Source organism: Pyxicephalus adspersus, chromosome 4, assembly GCF_032062135.1.
Source record: "Pyxicephalus adspersus chromosome 4, UCB_Pads_2.0, whole genome shotgun sequence".
Lineage (NCBI taxonomy): Eukaryota > Metazoa > Chordata > Amphibia > Anura > Pyxicephalidae > Pyxicephalus > Pyxicephalus adspersus.
In genome coordinates, this window is record NC_092861.1 from 65,220,920 (window position 1) to 65,239,046 (window position 18,127).

The 18,127-nt window shown below is 35.0% G+C and overlaps 1 protein-coding gene across 5 annotated transcripts in view; it reads right to left on the reverse strand.

The window, feature by feature from the left end:
- The window catches only part of KHDRBS2 (KH RNA binding domain containing, signal transduction associated 2), a 162,003-nt gene that overhangs the window by 117,037 nt on the left and 26,839 nt on the right, over positions 1 to 18,127 (reverse strand). For all 5 annotated transcript variants that reach the window (XR_011920335.1, XR_011920337.1, XR_011920334.1 and 2 more), the window contains one exon: positions 5,936 to 6,063. Coding sequence is in view for 1 of the 5 variants with exons in the window: in XM_072408469.1 (XP_072264570.1) it covers positions 5,936 to 6,063 (128 nt within the window). In the remaining 4 variants the exon portion in view is untranslated. The remainder of the gene's footprint in view (positions 1 to 5,935; positions 6,064 to 18,127) is intronic.

Consider the following 18,127-nt stretch of genomic DNA (forward strand, 5'->3'; position numbering starts at 1 on the left):
GCTCGTCTGAGCAGGGTCCTCCCCTCCTTCTGTGTCACTGTCTGTATCTGTCAGTCATTTGCAACCCCTATTTAATGTACAGCGCATCGTAATATGTTGGCGCTATATAAATCCTTTTTGTTATTATTATTATTAATTATTTTGCAATTGTTTTTAATCCTGGACCAGATCCATGCCAGGTTTGCTGAATAATCCAAATTTTCCCATTATCATATATCTTCCCATGGTCTGCAAAATCATCTTAAATGCCTTAAGAGGGGGCATTTCTACATAAAAAATGGTAAACTGAAGTACGATTTTGCAAAAATACTTACCTTGGCAAAATTGATATTACAAATTCTGCTGGCTCATCCCTCCCTGTAAATGTCCTACACTGCATATTGTATATAACTGTATATAGTTAAAGGAAGGAAAAAGGAATATAGGTATAATAATAATGATAATATTCTATACTATATAGTCATAGGAAGGAAGAAAAGAAAAAAGAATAATAATGTTAAAATCAACATGATTTACATCCTGATTAACTAAGCTGTTAAACTGCTACCAACCAATCAAAAAATAAAGACAAATTATTAAAAAATGATATATTAATAAACATATTTTTTCACTTTTGTGCAATACCCTTTTGTTAACTAGTGCCATGTTAAAATACAAGTGCTACTGGATAAAAATGTATTTATTCCTTGCTGCATTTTAAATAAGCAGTAGGATAACATGACACATTGGGGAAGTGATAAATAAGTGATATGCAGCGCTATCAGCTCATGATTAATAGGGTGTTTGCTATTCATGAAGTGATATCTGTTTCCATAGCAAAAATGCACTGTATCAAAACTGTATTTGTTGGGAATCTTTAAAATTGCTTCATATGCAACGCTTACAGATGGGTCGATTGATCGATCTTCTGTTGTAATGGGTACAATGAAACACAAGCAGTTTGATGGATTGCTATATTACACAAGGCAAACATGTATCGCTTTATTTTCTTTTTAAAATAAATTGTGTTTACTGTTTCAGACATCAGTGATTATATTCTTTTCACTGCAAGCAATGTGTTTAGGAAAAGAACACAACAATATTGCAATACTTTGTCTACTTCTGTGTCAGCAAAGGATATTCTGCATAGAGGGTGTGTTTTACACAGGTAAATTTCTAATTTTATCTATCTAGTGTCACATCTGGGCACATTATCATACAAACTGCTTGTGTGTTTTTTGAATACAGTCAATATGTCATTGTCTGATCAACTTTAATTAGTTTCTTTCACAGAAAATGCGCTGCAAATATGTTAGAAAGACAGAAAGGCTTTGTGCATGAACCATAAGGGCAGATTTAGATCTGCCTCTAAGTTGTGCCTCTTAGATCTGCCTCTAATTCCCTGTCAGCTGATCAAACATTTGCGCTGGTTCCTAAAGAACTAGATACTAGTGAGGAAGCAGTATATGTACCACAACCTCACTGCAGGTGTAACCCTAACCTAAAACTCAGATCAGTGTTGTTTCTTTGGTTTTGGTTGAGAGTTTTTTCATTATTTAAAGTGCAAAGCCTGTAAATACTTAGCAAAATCCATCTCTGTTAATGTCTTAGTAATGGCTAGCAGTGCTGCTGAGGGGGCAGATTTAGAACAGTGTTGTGCCCCTTCGTGATTGCTAGTGGATTTGGCATTTTTGAGATGCCATTGAGAAGCCCTGAACGCTAAAGTGACTTAGTAACTTCCCCAGTATTTATAATCTCATAAAAGCTTAGCATCCCTAATATGTAAATGGGCCAACAGCTAATGTACCTGCATATGTTAATGCTACACTTGAACAGGTGGCATTTAGGTGATCTCCTGAGAATTTAGAGGAGGGAAGAGAATAAAAAAGAAGCACAGTCCTGTCCCAACTACTGCTTGCTCCAGAAGCTAATGAATGTCTAGGCTCCATAAAGATTTTTTTTTTTTGCTTTGTTTGTGGTTAACTCACAGTGAGGATTTTATACAGTAACTGACACCACACTGCCTAATAATATGTTGAAACAAACATCTGTCCTAATTGTATTTATTAAAATAATGTACCTGTTCCTACTTACATGCAAATTCTACTTAAGAACAACCCCTCAGTCCCTATCTCCTATGTAACCTGAGGACTAGCTGTATATATGTACACAATGCAAAAGATGATGCACAGAAATCATTTCCATTACAATCTTTTTCCTTTTACTAAAAAATAACCATTTATTTCCATTGCAAAGCACTTTGGAATGTCCTATTTCTAATAAAACATGCAACATGTATCTTTTTTCATATTAAAGTTTTAGCTCTTGATAAAGTTGGATTGATTTTCTGCAAGAGTAGTTTTCCTTCTTAGTAAAGCTTAAATTAACTTTTAAAAACTGTTCCTGAGCTTAATAAGTAAGGTAAAGCTGTTTAGATTGTAAGCACTTTTGGGCAGGGTTCTTTCCTCCTCCTGTGGCATTGTTTGTATCTGTCTGTCATTTGCAACCCCTATTTAATGTACAGTGCTGTGTGATGTGTTGGTGCTTTATAAATACAGTTTATATATATTAATAATAATTATAAAAATAACCTGGGTGATCCAGAAAATCTGGAATGGCTCTGGTCCAGGATTGAAAACATTTACCAAATAACAGCAAATTGTTTTAAGAAATCCATTCTAAGTTTACTGGATTGCCCAGGTTTACATGTGATAAGTCTTGGTGGGCTTTCATAAATCAGGCTCACAGTGAACACAACTTTGCTATATTTTCTAGGCTCAGCAAATACTAATTTTGCAAAGTGATCATTTACTTTGTTGAGTGAACAGTCTGTACCTGTTTAGTAAATTGGTCCCCTAGTAAGTTTACTTATTTTCTCCTTTAGCAAACTCCTCTGCATGGGCAGTGTATTATCTAAGGACTAATTAATTTGTATTTCCAGGGATTTCAGGCAATGGGAAAACATGATAGCTCATACATTGATAACCCTAATATTTTTTAAACCAGTCTTGCATAAACCTTTTTGGAAAGGGTGGATAATGCTGAGCTTTGGACTTTTATGCTAGTAAAATTTAGCCATGGTAAATTGGGGTGAGTATGCTTTTAAGTTCTTTATGAAGCATTCTTCCATGAAAAACTGTGTGTTGGCACGTGTGAACTATCAACGTAAATGTCTAGTGTCAAGCAACAGACTGGCAAGCACCGACGGAATGGAGGCACGGTGGCTCAGCACCTTGGCCTTTGCAGTGCTGGGTCCAAGGTTGGAATCTTGGCAGGGTGCTATCTGCATGGAGTTTGCAGGTTCTCCCCATGTTTGTTTGGGTTTCCCCCAGTTACTCTGGCTTCCACATTCCAAACAAGCAGTTGATTAATTGGCTTCCCCCCAAAATATCCTTAGACTGTATTAAAGGCATATAACTATGGTAGAGACATTAGAGTCACTAAGAAATAATTGTAGACTGACTGTGCCATAATACTAAAATGTTTTCTGACTATCTGACTGCTTATGGCCAGACATTCCATTATGTTATTACCTTTATGTTAGTTATTCCCATTATGTTAGTCCCTTTTGTACAAAATACTAAAACCGTGAACTGTTAATGACCTTGCAAGTCTTAAACAATTGCTGACAGAGCCTCTCCTAAATGATCTCGCCTGTTTAGGCATCCTCCTTCAGAATCTTCATAGCAGTTCTCATCACTGACATTACATGTTTAATGGAGCATCAGTAAGCAAACGCTTTAAATGATCTTACATTTGAAAAATGATAAATGAGTCTTAGCAATCAGTCTTTTCCCTAATATTTTCTGTCAGTAGATCTACATAAATCTGTTCTACTGTATCCAGTGGTTTCACACGCCTGTGTCTTGTTCTATTCCCCCAAAGGAGTTTATCCCTCAGATTTATGACACAGTTCAATAAAAAACGTTCACTGGAAAAGTCAACCGAGATTTATCATTAAAAGCATAAATCTTAGTGATTTTCTGCTCTTCACCTCCACCTACTCATTTACACAATTCATCAAGTTCCCTTCATATGATATTCTGAAAAGTAACGACACGGTTTCATCCTCAAATAAAATCCATCAGAAATGGTGTATACTTATTTTTAAATATTTTCGGTAAATGTAGTCTGAATGGCCATATTTTTATCTTATCACAAGGATGCATTTCCCTAAAAACTGGAACAATGCATAGGCCCAACTAAAGCAGTTTGGTATATGCATTTTAAAAAAATTATGCTTTCAGTATTGTGCTGTACAATTCAATGTGTCTGTGCTGATTTTACAATTCATAGGTTGCTGTTTAATTATACAAAGCTCTGAGTTTTTTTCTAAGGTTTTCCTTTGGGAAACCTTTAAAGCTAAGATTAATATGTCATGGCACCTAAAATGAGTAATCTAACATCACTGGCAAAGTGCATGCACCCCTGGCTTCATATAAATTCCATTATATCCAAGAAGGACCCCAGTTCCCATTTAAGACCTTTTCTACATATCTAAATTAGGATCCCACTCCAATTTTACCTCCACCTTCTTTCATTCTTCTTTCTAATAGCAGTATCCAGTAAGGGCTCTGACGTTTGACAGTAGAGTTATATGGGGCAGGAATTAAAATAAAACTAATCTCCTAGCTCTATAACCAATGCCAACATTTTACCTCTTCTTCTGAGTTTGGATCTTTGGCCATCTTGATTGATCGGGCCACAATGACAGACATAACCTGCTTCAAACACAAAAGACATAGAGGATCTGTACACTACTTGGGATAAACCACTTCAACTCCAACGCCTGCATGCCACTATTGGACCAGAGCAATTTCCACACTTGAGCTATGGGTCAATTTATTCAGCAAAACTTTATCATTACTTATACCAAAGTATTGTACACCACTTGGTATATGTTTACACTTCTGCCCAGTTAACCTCTTTGAACTACAAAATTAAGAGAAAATCTCTCTAATGGAGCAACAGATGACAATAAAACATTACAGGCATTCCAACTTTTTCTCAATTAATTAAAAACAATATACTTTAAGTTATACTTAAATTAGGCTACTTGGCTAAAGGTGAAAAAAATGTTAAAAAGAAAAACTCTGAGGCACAGAACAGGTCCCAACCATTAAATTGACTGTATTTATGTCAAGGGAGGGTAGAACACTGGACATATTTGGTATGCTCAATGTATGTGTAAGTTTTTATTTGACAGTATCTTAAACTGTTTTTAAATTGTTTAATCCCCAGGGGCATACTAGTTTGAAGAATTACATTTGTTAGATAAAACATTGTCACTTTAAATAGACTTTCCTGGATTAGAAATCCTATGTAGGGTAGCTAATCAGTTTCTGATTCTGCCTTAGAAATAGTATTATAGGTATGCAATCCATGCTTTTAGGATAAATTGCCACATTTGAATATAATATACAATGGGGTTAACCTTCTGAGGAATAGAGAATATTCATCTGGCAAAGAGAATGTTCCCTTAGTTTAGTACATAAAGCATATGCAAAAAAAAAATCTACTTTATTTTTCATTCCCTACACAGGATTACGTATTGTGAGGTAAACACAGAATCACCATATACTTAAGTATACGTAAGTCAACCAATATTATTCTAAGCTAAACAGAGAAAAAAAATACATTCAAGTTTTCTTGGATCCCATAGTGTAAAGGGTATAATAATAGCAATTTGTCCAGAGGTTAGTTCATGAAAATGTATCTGTTGTAAACTTAGGTCTAGTATGCATGAACAGATCTGCCACCAATTTATGGCTTGACCAACCAGTCCAAACAATTTGGAGCAATACAGGCAACATAGATTGTTAACTTGGATACTCTAATAAATGACGCTTGTGTACATTTAGTTTGCTTGGCTACTTTAAAATCACAGCTTAAACAACAAATACAACATTTTAGAGGTGCACTTATTGACCATTTTCTACTGTATAGAGAGAGTTACCTTTGGATACTGTTTCATTGGTATCAAGACTCGTTCTGACAGTTTAATATTTTTGTTACTGATTATGTCTAAGTATTTCTTTTCCTCCTCTTCTTTCTGCTCCACAGACTCTTTAAACTTTTCAATTTCTGTGAAAAGAGGAAAAAAAAATCAGTAAGTTCATCAGCTTCAATAGATCTATTTAACAATCTAACTCCCCCTTTTGGACAGCTGCCGGCAGCTCACCCACAAACAACATTGAAAATCCTCCATACGAGAAGACAACATTTTATCTTCCCCTGCTGGATCACTGTCATTTACTTCTACTAAGTATGTCTAAACTGATATCAGTCTTACTATCAAATCACTTACAAGTAGCAATTTGGTATCACAAGGCTCTTAATGCGGTAAAAAGCTCAAGGAATAATAATAAGTCTCCTTTACCCCTGAGGAAGCCTGGTTTGGGCGAAACGCGTGGGGTTAGACACCTTACCGCCATCGCTAACCCAGTAAGATACTAAACCATACTGCCATTTTTTGAAAAACTAGTGGTTATATGTTAGCCTAGGATTGATTTATAGAGACACAGCTGTTAATCTTTTAAATGATGTTGTTGAAACAAAAAAAATTTATGTTTTTAAATTTAACTCCAGTTGCCCTTCAAAAGCCTGGCTTTTCCTCCCTCCCTTTTTCTCTTCCTCCCACAGATACAGTATAACAGTCTAACTCTGCATGTACATCTACATATTTATATCTTGGTTGCTCTGTTGAATTGACAATGTAAAATATAAAAGCTTTTATGAGCCAAAAGTCATGGAGCTCTGCAGTAATGGTTGACATGAAACCAACCTTGAGGAATAAATAAGATCACAGTGGAAGTGTACACTGTATATTGCTACAGATGTACAGTACAGTACAGTACAGTAGGTGCACGCTACTTTAAGTGGAACTAAAGTGAAAAAAAGGCATACTTACCTTTAATCCTGCAGATCCTTCGATGATGCTGGGTGTTCCTTCGATCCAGCCTTGCGTCACCCTAGAATTCTTCTCAGTCCTGGCGCTGAACGCCACCATCTTCACTCTCCACTTTTGGTCTTCTTGCTACGTCATGATTGGGTGACGTAGTGTGCTGTAAAGGGGAAAAAAGAGAGCCGATCTCACTTTGTGTGAAATCAGCATCTCTTTCTGCTTAGCAAAAAAAATGCCCCTGGAGCAGCCAGAGCCTTCCAGGATGAGTGATGTAGGTATCCTGGTAGGCTCTGCGCTTTCATCCAGCCTTGATTGCTATGGTGGTGCTGCACCCTTTTTTTTGCACTTAAAAAAAATCAATTACATTTTTACTTTACATACAACTTGTCTACCCTTTTATGCAAAGTAAAAATGTTGAGTTTTAATAAAGCTCTCGACAATACTTTGCAATAAATAACACACTGTAATAAAAAAAACATAAAAGGCAATGGTGTGATGCTCTAGTCCAACCTTCTCTGGTCTACCAATAACAGGGTGCACAGGGTGTGTATGCAGATAATATTCTATAAACCACTAAAACAAAACTACAATTGAGGCACCCTAGAGAGGGTTGGATGGACCAAAACAAATGGAGATGGAAACTTGTAAAGGCTATTTAGAGCCAGAAAAAAAAGACATCTGACTGTGTTTGATAACACTCTTACAGTAGCCCATTTTTTTCTTGGAATTGACCCCTAGGTATTTAAACAGCTTTTATGTAAAAGAGTAACATTAATGTATATGCTTCCCTAAGTACTCAAGTGTGCAGGGCCATTTGGCTCCATTCAAACTATCTGCTCTGTGAAAGTTCAGCTTAATTGGTGTGTTAATTTTTTTTCTTTGAATGCTGCCAACATTAATGGGAAAGAGAAAAAACAACACCTTGTCTTCTGTTTGGCCAGGATTCTTCTGGCCAATGTTTGGTGGAATACTTTTGTAGAAAACTTTTGATACCAATGCTGAGTACAGCCCATATGTCAATTATACTATATGCTACACCCAGAATATATAATAATTATATATATTATATATATATATATATATATATATATATTATTATATATATTATTATATATATTATACAATTATACAAGGCCTAAAATAAATTGTACTACAGTTTATCATTTTTGACAGATATGCCATGACTGGTTACTAGAAAAATTCTGATTTGTTTTCCTCTTGAGTCAACTAGTTCCATTTATGCAAAGCTCACATTATCATGTGCATTATCTAATAAATGTGAGTCACATGAAAATGAATATGACTTATATAGAAGATAAACAAAACAATGGGTACTGTCTCTTCCAAGCAGTTTTTTCAATCTCTTCTCTCAGTCTGTCCTCATTGTGTCTAGTTCACAGTGGGATGTCATGCTCAGAATGGTATAACCAACAAATATTAAAACTGATAGGTCCCGTTGTGAAACTGTAAAATGTAAAGTTAGCATTTTCCAGCTCAGAAACTGCAGAGCATACTGACTCTACTTCTGTACATTTTGTACAATTAAATTCTTAAATTTATGTCATCTCACCTTAAAATAAGAATATTATGTATTGCTTTTTTGGTAACAGTGGAACTTACATGCATATAATGTATCCAGAGGATAATGTATACATTTTCAGCCTGGAATAACCTAGTATAAAAGAAAGCAAGATTGTATGAAGTTACTTGTGTGTTTTCTTGTGACCTTTTAAATGGGGGACAATTTGGAGGTATGTAAATATAAGTTTTTTTTTCACACTTGAGAATTTTTTACCTGAGAAATTCAAATCATAACACTATTAAATGTAGGGTTGTATACCCAAACCTCTGCCTTCTAGTAGCATGTTTTGTATTTCTGCAGATCCCCTTGCAGATATTCTACCATTTTAATGCTGGAAGATAGCAAATAGAATGTAGGTAATCCACATAGGTACAAAGTTATCTTAAGAGTGAGTTCTTCCTGTGTAGCAAAATCCTTTATAGTTGAAGGCATTTTAAAGATTCGGGACAACAGTGTTAAGATTTCACATAACCCCTCTGGCTTCCCCATCACCCTTGCATACTCTATATAATAAGCCTTTATTAACTTCCAAACAATTTCATTTTCAATAAATTTTTGGCTCTAACTTCTACATATTTATATAAATATATTACACTGCTCAACAAAAAAAAACTTTTTTCACTTGCCAAGGATTTTTCAATATATTTAGGGTATTTCAGGTCTGCTAAATGGAGACATGACATCAGTTTAATTAAATTTGCTCTAGTTCTTGTGATACAGTAATCGAAATAGACAATTTTACCAACAACAAATGTTAACACAGCATATTATTATCAATCTTTATTTACACTGATTGTTTGCATTTTCATGAAACTAATATTTACCTTCTTTTTATTCATACATTTTCTTTTTTTATAGAAATTTGAGTTCTTCAAGAAGAAGTTGTTTAAATTACCCCAATGTATTATGCTACATTTGTGGTGAATATTCTCAGCACAAACAGAGAAGAAACATTACAGAATTTGTGAAACAAGCATATCTTGCATATTTTGGTATTAAACTGGGGGACCAACATAAGTATTGGGCTCCCCATATGGTATGCAAACCTTGTGTAGAGTGTCTACGTCAGTGGAAAAATGGAAGACTGAAAAGTTTGAAATCAAAACCATAAATCATCATAATGACTGTTATTTTTGTGCTGTGAATGTAAAAGGTTTCAATCATTATAAGAAAAACAAGTGGGAGTACCCTGATTTGTAATCAGCAAGACGACCTGTGCCGCATGGTGCTGATGTTCCCAAACCATTGTTCAGTACACTCCCTGTTATTCCTGTATCCGACATGGAGGATATACAGGGTTTGGAGTGTAATTCAGGAATTAGGAATGGAAGTGAATATGAAGGAAGTGTTTCATCAAACCAGCAGTTCTCCCAAGAGGAGCTCAATGATTTAATACCTGACCTAAGTCTGTCAAAACAAGCATCTGAACTTTTAGCATCCAGGCTAAATGAAAAGAACTGTCTGAGACCGGAAGTTGAAAAAACGGTTTATAGGACAAGACAGGTGACACTCCTACCATATTTCAGTGAAGATGGAGACTCCGTGTACTGTTGTAACATCCCTGGACTACTAGCCCATATGGGAGTACCAGTATACTGAGCAGAAGACTGGTGGGTTTTCATAGACAGTTCTACTCGAAGTTTGAAAACTGTTTTACTGCATAATGGCAACTTCTATGCATCTATTCCAATTGCACACTCAACAAAACTTAAAGAAGAATATGAAAATAACCAAATGGCCTTACAAAAGCTTTGCTATCATGAACACCAATGTTCCATACATGTTGATTTAAAAATGGTGAACTTCCTACTTGGACAGCAAAGTGGATACACAAAGTACCAATGTTTCATCTGCTTGTGGGATAGTAGAGCAAAGCAGGATTACTGGAAAAAAGTGACATGGCCTCCAAGGGAAACCATCAATATATAAGGGTGATGGAGGAAAGGTATCAGGGCAGATGGGATAGACACATGATGGCAGACTACTGGAGCCTTCAACATGAATTTCCTGATCATCAGCATAAAAAGAAATCATACAAACTGAGTTTTTCAATGACTTCTTTCTGATTAGTTCTGTAAATATTCTGAATATAGAATATATTGACATTATTTCAAAAATTTCATTTTGTATACATAGGCATATCTAGTTTAATTTTCATTTCATTAGTTTTCTATGAGGTTATTATTGAGGTCATTATTTTAAAAACTAGAGCCAATCTAGCAAAACCAATACAATATTTGGAATCTGTGCATCAAACATAACCGAAAATGACTTTAATCTGTTTGGCAAAACAATGTTTGTTGACCAGTGTTATTGGTTTAAAAATGTACATTAGAGGAAAAGAAAGACGTCCAAAGAAACACACAGTATAGCTTCATTTAGGCTTGTACAAAATATATATTCTGCAGGAAAGACATTTACTTAGCAAAACGTAATTACATGTAGCTAGACAGCAGGTTGTTTAATGGTTTATTATTATGTCATATTGGTATGTTAAATATATTTAATATTTGATTATTCTGTGAAGCAGCGGTCGTCAACCTTTCTGACCTCACAGACCACTAAATTCATCATTTTAAATCCTGTGGACCATTAATATAAATTTTTTTAAAAAGATAAATACATTTGTAAAATAATGATCTTCCTAATGGTGCCGGACGAGGATTGAAAAGGCTTTGATTCATTGATCAGCTCTCGGTTAGGTGAAGTATTACTATTGTTACTATTATCATTAGTTGCATTATTTTTGGTTTTACTAAAGAAATGCAAAATATTGTTTGCTTTTTCTCACTCATTATGGGTTTATTTCATTTGAATCTAAAACCAAACAAGAAATTATAGTTATCAAAGTTAAACTATTTGATGCCAAAAAATATAACAGTTAAAGAAAATACACAGTTAACTTCATACTTACCTAAAAGACCATTGGAGAAATAAACAAATAAAATAAAACAATCGGATGAGAATCGGTATTCGTGGAGCAGGGTGACTGTTGTAATGGTGGAAACAATACTGAAGCATACGGCTCATTAGACTACACTGACTTTACGCTGCGCCTCCCTTGTTTTTCCGCCTCTAGTACAGTTTGTGATTTTTTGTGCAATATAAAGGTTGTAAATTTTCATTCAGAATAGAATTTTTTTAGAATAATATTTTTGTTTTAATATCAATAAAACATAAAAATTGCAAATAATGTCTATTTTTCTATGGACCACAAACATTTTCTCGTGGACTGCTGTAGAGCAAACAGAGAAATGAAAGTGACATTCAAAAATATTTGCTATCTCAAAAGTTTTTTTAACAAACATTTGTCAATAGAAATCAGCAAACTACTACTAATTTTGCTAAACAGACAGATATTTAAGGATCAAAAATATATTTAAATATTGGAAACATTCTTGCCTTTAGAAAAACCTTGAGGAGGCCAGTTAGTGACCTGAAATCTTTTACAAATCTTTACTCAATATATTAAATCCTTCATGTGTTTTCTAGTTACAGATTGGATAGCAGGTAAGGGTTATAAGTCTGTCAGGTCCATGATGGGAAAATTTCCCTTCCATTTCTGTCCCAGAGACAGAGGAGGGCATAGGAGAAGATAATGCTATAATGAATGGATATATACTTTTAGGCCATTGTCATCATAACAGGTCCCCCATTAGAACATTTCATCTTACTGTTCCTTACTTTTTATCAATGCATTTTTCATTAGTGAAGCTGGGTGATCCAGCAAACCTGGAATAGATCTGGTCTAGGATTCAAAACGTTTGCTAGAAAATAGCAATTGACTCCAGCTCCAGCTTCACTAGTGAAAGTGTATCATCTTCAGCCTTGGGGAGCTCAATAAATCAGGCCCACTGATTTCCTTGCTGGCATAACAATGCTGTTGGTTTGCCTGCTGAAAACCTGGCCACAAACCAGTGTTTGGAAAACATTTTTGGGACTGATGTATTGCACCCTGCTGATTCATTCTCCATGAAGATGTGTGCAGTGTCCTTGGGGTATGAGTAAAGAACCAAAGTGTTTTTTTTTATAGTACAGAGATATATTGTCTGTGACATAATAGTAAGCAGTGGTCAATTTAATTCAAACATCCCCATGTTTTCATATTTCTCACTTTACATACAAAATAGACTTCTGTCAAAGAGTTTCACTCATTTCAAACATTCTGTAAAAGTTTCATTCAATTTCAAACATACTGTATGTGTTTATGCTGTATGTTTTTGATGTGCAGTAGGTGTACTTCTTTTGAAAATAACAATAAATGAGAGTTTTTGCACTTTTTTAAACACTATTAAGAATTTCCAAAACAAATTATATTACTTTTCTACAGTTCATAGTCACCTTCCTTTGTGATGCATTTTTCTTAGTCACATGACACTCTCAACCATAACCAATTACTACTCCTCTCGCCCTCATTGTTTCTAATGCAAATCTAAAAGTGCACATCCCTTGTATTTTAAGCTTAAGCAATAGGACCTAAAGTAAACCTGTGCCTAGAAAGAACATTAAAAGCAACCTATAAAAATATTTACATCTGTAGCTATAGGCATTGTGGAAAAATCCATCTTCCACTTTTACAATGGAGGCACTGTAATCCTAACTCTTTTCCTATTACTCCCTAGTAAAATGGAATCATGGCAGCCTACATGCCCTGGAATGGAGATACACAGCGGTTGACTCTAAGCTGTTAAAATCTAACAAACATAACTATATATCCCTGTTGTTGATAATTGAGACTGATTGATATCACAATACAAGCTGGTATTAGGGTCAGGGACAGTTAGATAATAACTGTAGTAGAGAGAGTGACAGAACCGAACCACAGGACCTCTTGTCTTCATTAACATAACCAAGCCCCTAGGTTCTCAGGTTCCATGATGCTGTTCCCCATAATGATATGTGTGCAATAAGTCATACAAACCAGTTTACCAAGAATTATTATTATTGATACTTTTGTGTTACATTTGTGTTGTAATTTATCATAACATAGTGCAATGAGTTTGCATCTTTTTTTATATACAGTATTTGAGAAATTAAAGATTTGTATCGGGGCTGATCTTAGCCTAGGGAAGGAGATGTTTGTACTGAAAGGCAGACATTTTTAATTAAGGATGAGAAAACATATTACTCCTTACTCTGGGTTACACACTACTGACCTCTGTACTAATTGTTACTTCACCTGTATATAAAACAAATGTTAATATCACCATTCTATATTCCTTTAAATAGCCGATCAGCACCAAGAAAATGCCACATTTCCTTAAGCAATATGTCATTCAAGATTTTATAAACTTTATAGGTATGTTTTTTGAATTTTCAAACTTTTAAAGGTCATTTATATTTGTTTGAAGCTTTTGAGGAAATGAAAGCCTATGCATGAAGGCAGTTGAACAGCTGCCAGAGTTTCATGAATTAAAATGAAGGTCATTAGTAAAAGTCAAGGGATCCCAATCAATGTTTGCATTGAAATGCTCCAGTCTTTGTCCACTAATGCAAAAAAAGCCTTTTTTTTTCTTACAGGTCCTATGACCTGTCATCTACAGAAAAAAACAGCAGCCTATAGTATTCCACAACAGAGGCCACTTTGAGAAATAATGGTTATTTACTTTTGTTGAAGTAAAAGTGGTCTTTGTACAGTAGAACTTTGCATTGTCTGTTACCGTTCACTGTTTTTTAGACTGACCTTTCACTCCCAACATTAAACTTGCTTTTTCTTCATCAGTAAGAATTTAGCGTTACATATCCCCTGACTCCTATTCTCATCTCGGTTGATATGTTTGTGAACCTGAATAGTTTATCTTGATGTCTTGTAATGTTTTCTGTTGGCTTTCCCTGGAGCACATTTTCAGCTGTTTAATCTGCTGTAGTGTTTAGCTTAGCAATTCAGATAGTGATTGTGACATTTTAACACTAGATACTGTACCATGGAACAAGTCTATAGGAAGCTGTGAAATGAGAACATATGGTTTGGAGGCTTGGCAGCCTGGGCTTGCATCTGGAAAGCACACATTTATTTGTACTACGGATTGATATGTATGGTAAAATGTTTTCAAAGTGTGTTTGAGAAATTCAGTGTTTTATGAGCATTTGGCTGTGTTGGTCTGCAGTGTTGTCTACATATTCAGATCCATCTGTATGCCTAGGAAGTCTGCCCAGCTTTGGGTTATTAGACATTCTGGAGTTTTACATATGTGACAAATAGTACCATCATGATAAGCAGTAATAATTTCTAGTATTATGTATCACATTTACTTGTGATAATTGTATTTATTTGTGTATTGTAAAACTGCAGAAAATATTTTTTTTCTGTATATGTTTTAAACAAGCCAAACAGCAAAGTACTCGTTATTTGTCTGTAGGTTCTCATTTATCCAGGTAATTGTACATCTAGTAAAAGTGAGTCACATTCAACTGGACTTGTTCTTGTAACGTTGAATACCTTTTACAGCATTACAAGAGCAAATCTAGTTGAATGTGACTAACTACCACTAAACTTAAAGTTTCTCACATAGTTTGTGGCTGCATGCATTTATGGTTTTTGATAATACCGGTACTGATATTATTGTATATAACACTAAGATAAGTTAAATTAGGTTTATGGTAAGGTAAGCAGACATTACTTGTCATTTATAAAAACAAAAAAATTAATTGTAAACTACTATGCATCAAGTGCTTTCAAAAAAACAGTAACAGAAAATTGTTCTTGGCCTCAGGCAACTTTCTATGGAATGCTTCCCAGAAAATGCCAATGAATCAACACATTAAAATGTTGACATTTTAATATATTGAATTTAATTTAAGATATATTAAAACTCCTTTTGCTGCTTAGTGGCTAGCACTCTGATCTTGCAGTGCTTGGGCCCCACAATTGAATGTCAGAACACTGTTTGCATGGATGTCTTTTCACGTCCCAAACACCGGGATCCCAACACACTGGTAGCCTAACTCATCCCCTAATTTTGACTTACAACATGTAGTACCTATAAGGGACAATAGATTGTGAGGTTCTCTGAGGCACAGTTAATGATGTAACTAAAGATGAATGCATAAATAAACCCCACTGGCAAACATGTAAGGTGTACATCGGTAATAAATATGCTAACACACATCTGTGTGAATTGGGCAATAAATATCTTCAGTTTGGTCACTCCCCGCATTCCCATAGATGATATTGGTTTCATATTGGATATTGGTTTAAAATACAATATACATATTGTATTTTAAAGCAGAACTAAAGTTCCACTTTCAAAAAATGTTGTATTAGGCAGGGCATTATTGCAGAAAGTGGAGATGTTCCTTTTGCAATAAGCATTCCTACTTGTCTAATGGCTCTGTAGATGTGTCAAAAAGTCTGACTGTGTGTACCCAGCCAATCAGGATAGTAGAAGATCACATTTAGAAGGAGAAAAAGGAAGAAGATGGCAGCGCCCTGTGATGGAATGGGGACAGGTGAGCATAGTACGGTTTAATTCCACTAAAGATCCAGCCAATAAATAGTGGCCCATCCAATGAAAACATTCCTCTTCCAAAAAAAAAAAAAATCTGAAAAGTTAAAACTTAAGCCAAGTTTACACCTCAGCTTCCACACAAAATAGTGATTTCAGTATCCTCCTGGTAAAATCTTTTAAATGTTAAGAATCCCAAACAAGGGTCTCGTGGCGAATTGGGCCGTTCTTGCTTACCAAACATGTAGTCGAGAACGGCCTTTGTAAATTCGGCCAGCGAGGCCAAATTTTTGGGACCTGCAAGACCTGCTGTCAGCTCTGCTCCCGATTGCTGTTGCAGTCCTGTACTATGTGTTTCTGGATAGAGTTTCTCCATCCAGGAACACAGTATGAGTCTTTCTGGCTCCTCATGAATGAATGCAGCCGTGGGAAAAATCAGAGGAGAGGCCACGTTCATTCATAAACGCCGCATATTTCACTCTGAGAGGAGGAATACCGCGGCTGCATTTATGAATGGAGCCGTGAGAATCCTCTTCTCAGTGAGAGATCCCCAGGCACTACAGGTCAGAATGAGAGCTTGCCCTCATTCTGACCTATAGTGCGCAGGGATTGGTCACTGACAGGAGGATTCCCACAGCTGCATTTATGAATGCACCCACGGTAATCCTCCTATAGTGATCCTGGATTTCTGATGATTTTGCGAAATTTTGCGGACCCATCGGAACTTCGAGGAAAGTTTTGCGAGAATGCCAGAGGCATTTTCAGAATCCTGCCAGATGTGATGCCACCTTTTCCTAGGTGCTGTGCTTTTTATGATTGAACCATTTTTAAATGAGCTAACATTTGTTATTATTTTTGTATTATTATTACACTTATTAATATTATTTATTAAGCATGCATGTCTTGTTGTCATGTTGGTGCAAGATACACTTTAAAATATTTAAAAAAATGTGAATATGTACATAGAAAATATTAGTACACCAGTATCTGATTATGATTATTTAGGTTATGCAGCTTTTTTAACAATTGCTTTTAAAATAAAGTAGACTTACAGACAATTGAGTTAGCTATACAATACCACTTGTTTTATAAATATTTGTTTAACTAAAAATATTCAATTGCTTTGCATCACCGTGTATTTTTCCACTGTACTCTGTCTACTGCTTGGAATAATGATAACAATTACCGGCATGGGGGCAGATACTATATAACAAGTAACATGCAATGGCATGGAAAAAGATACATGGTCAATTGCTTTCTCTCAGCTGTAACCAGTAAATGGTCTGTAGAAGATAATTGTTGCAGAGTTTACAACCCCCCTAGGCTTCTAAAATATCAGTTACAGCAAAATGTGGAAATAACAAGATATATATTCCTGTTATTGCTTATTGTATCAAACAGAGCTGTGTGGCCTTTTTATTTTTTTAACCACGCTGACTTTTCTCTCCATACTTGCCTGCTGAGATATATATATTCACTAAAATGACTTAGCATGATGTCAGGTTGTATTATCGTAAATTGAGTTATAAAGCTTAAAGCATAAATATATATATATATATATATATATATATATATATATATATATTTATTAAATATATATATATATATATATATATATTTAATGAACTGATGTCTTCCTACAATTTAGCAGAAGATTCCACTTCACACACACTGACAAAGTTAATAGCCACTGTTTGCCTGCAGCTGTTTAGTTGGCTGTTGTTAAATGTAAAATGAACATGGTTCTAATATTAAATTATATGTATGTGACAAAATAAAGATCATTTAATTGGCCTGCAGTGAATAATTTTATATTTAAAGTCTACAATATTAACTATTTTGTACTAATAACAGTATATTTGTGCCAAAGGCAAAGTTTAATTAGCAATTGTGTTTTTTATGTTAATGAAACTCAAGTTTAATGTAACATTTTATTAATATATAAGAAGTAGCTATCACTGCTTACTGGTCCTTCTCAATTGCTCCCCCCTACAGACTTATCATAGTAAAAATTTTGTGCTGATCCTTTTTTGGGTTAAACAAAGGCAGAACACACTTTCTATTATGCTATGATGGGCACACCCTCAAGGATTTCACATAGGGCTGTACTCCTAGTACAATACCACTGTCTCTGTCAGCACCAAAAGTACTGTCTGTATCCTCTCCTCAATTTTGTCTCAGTCTGGGATATTTATAGCACTGGTCAGCATAGTAAAG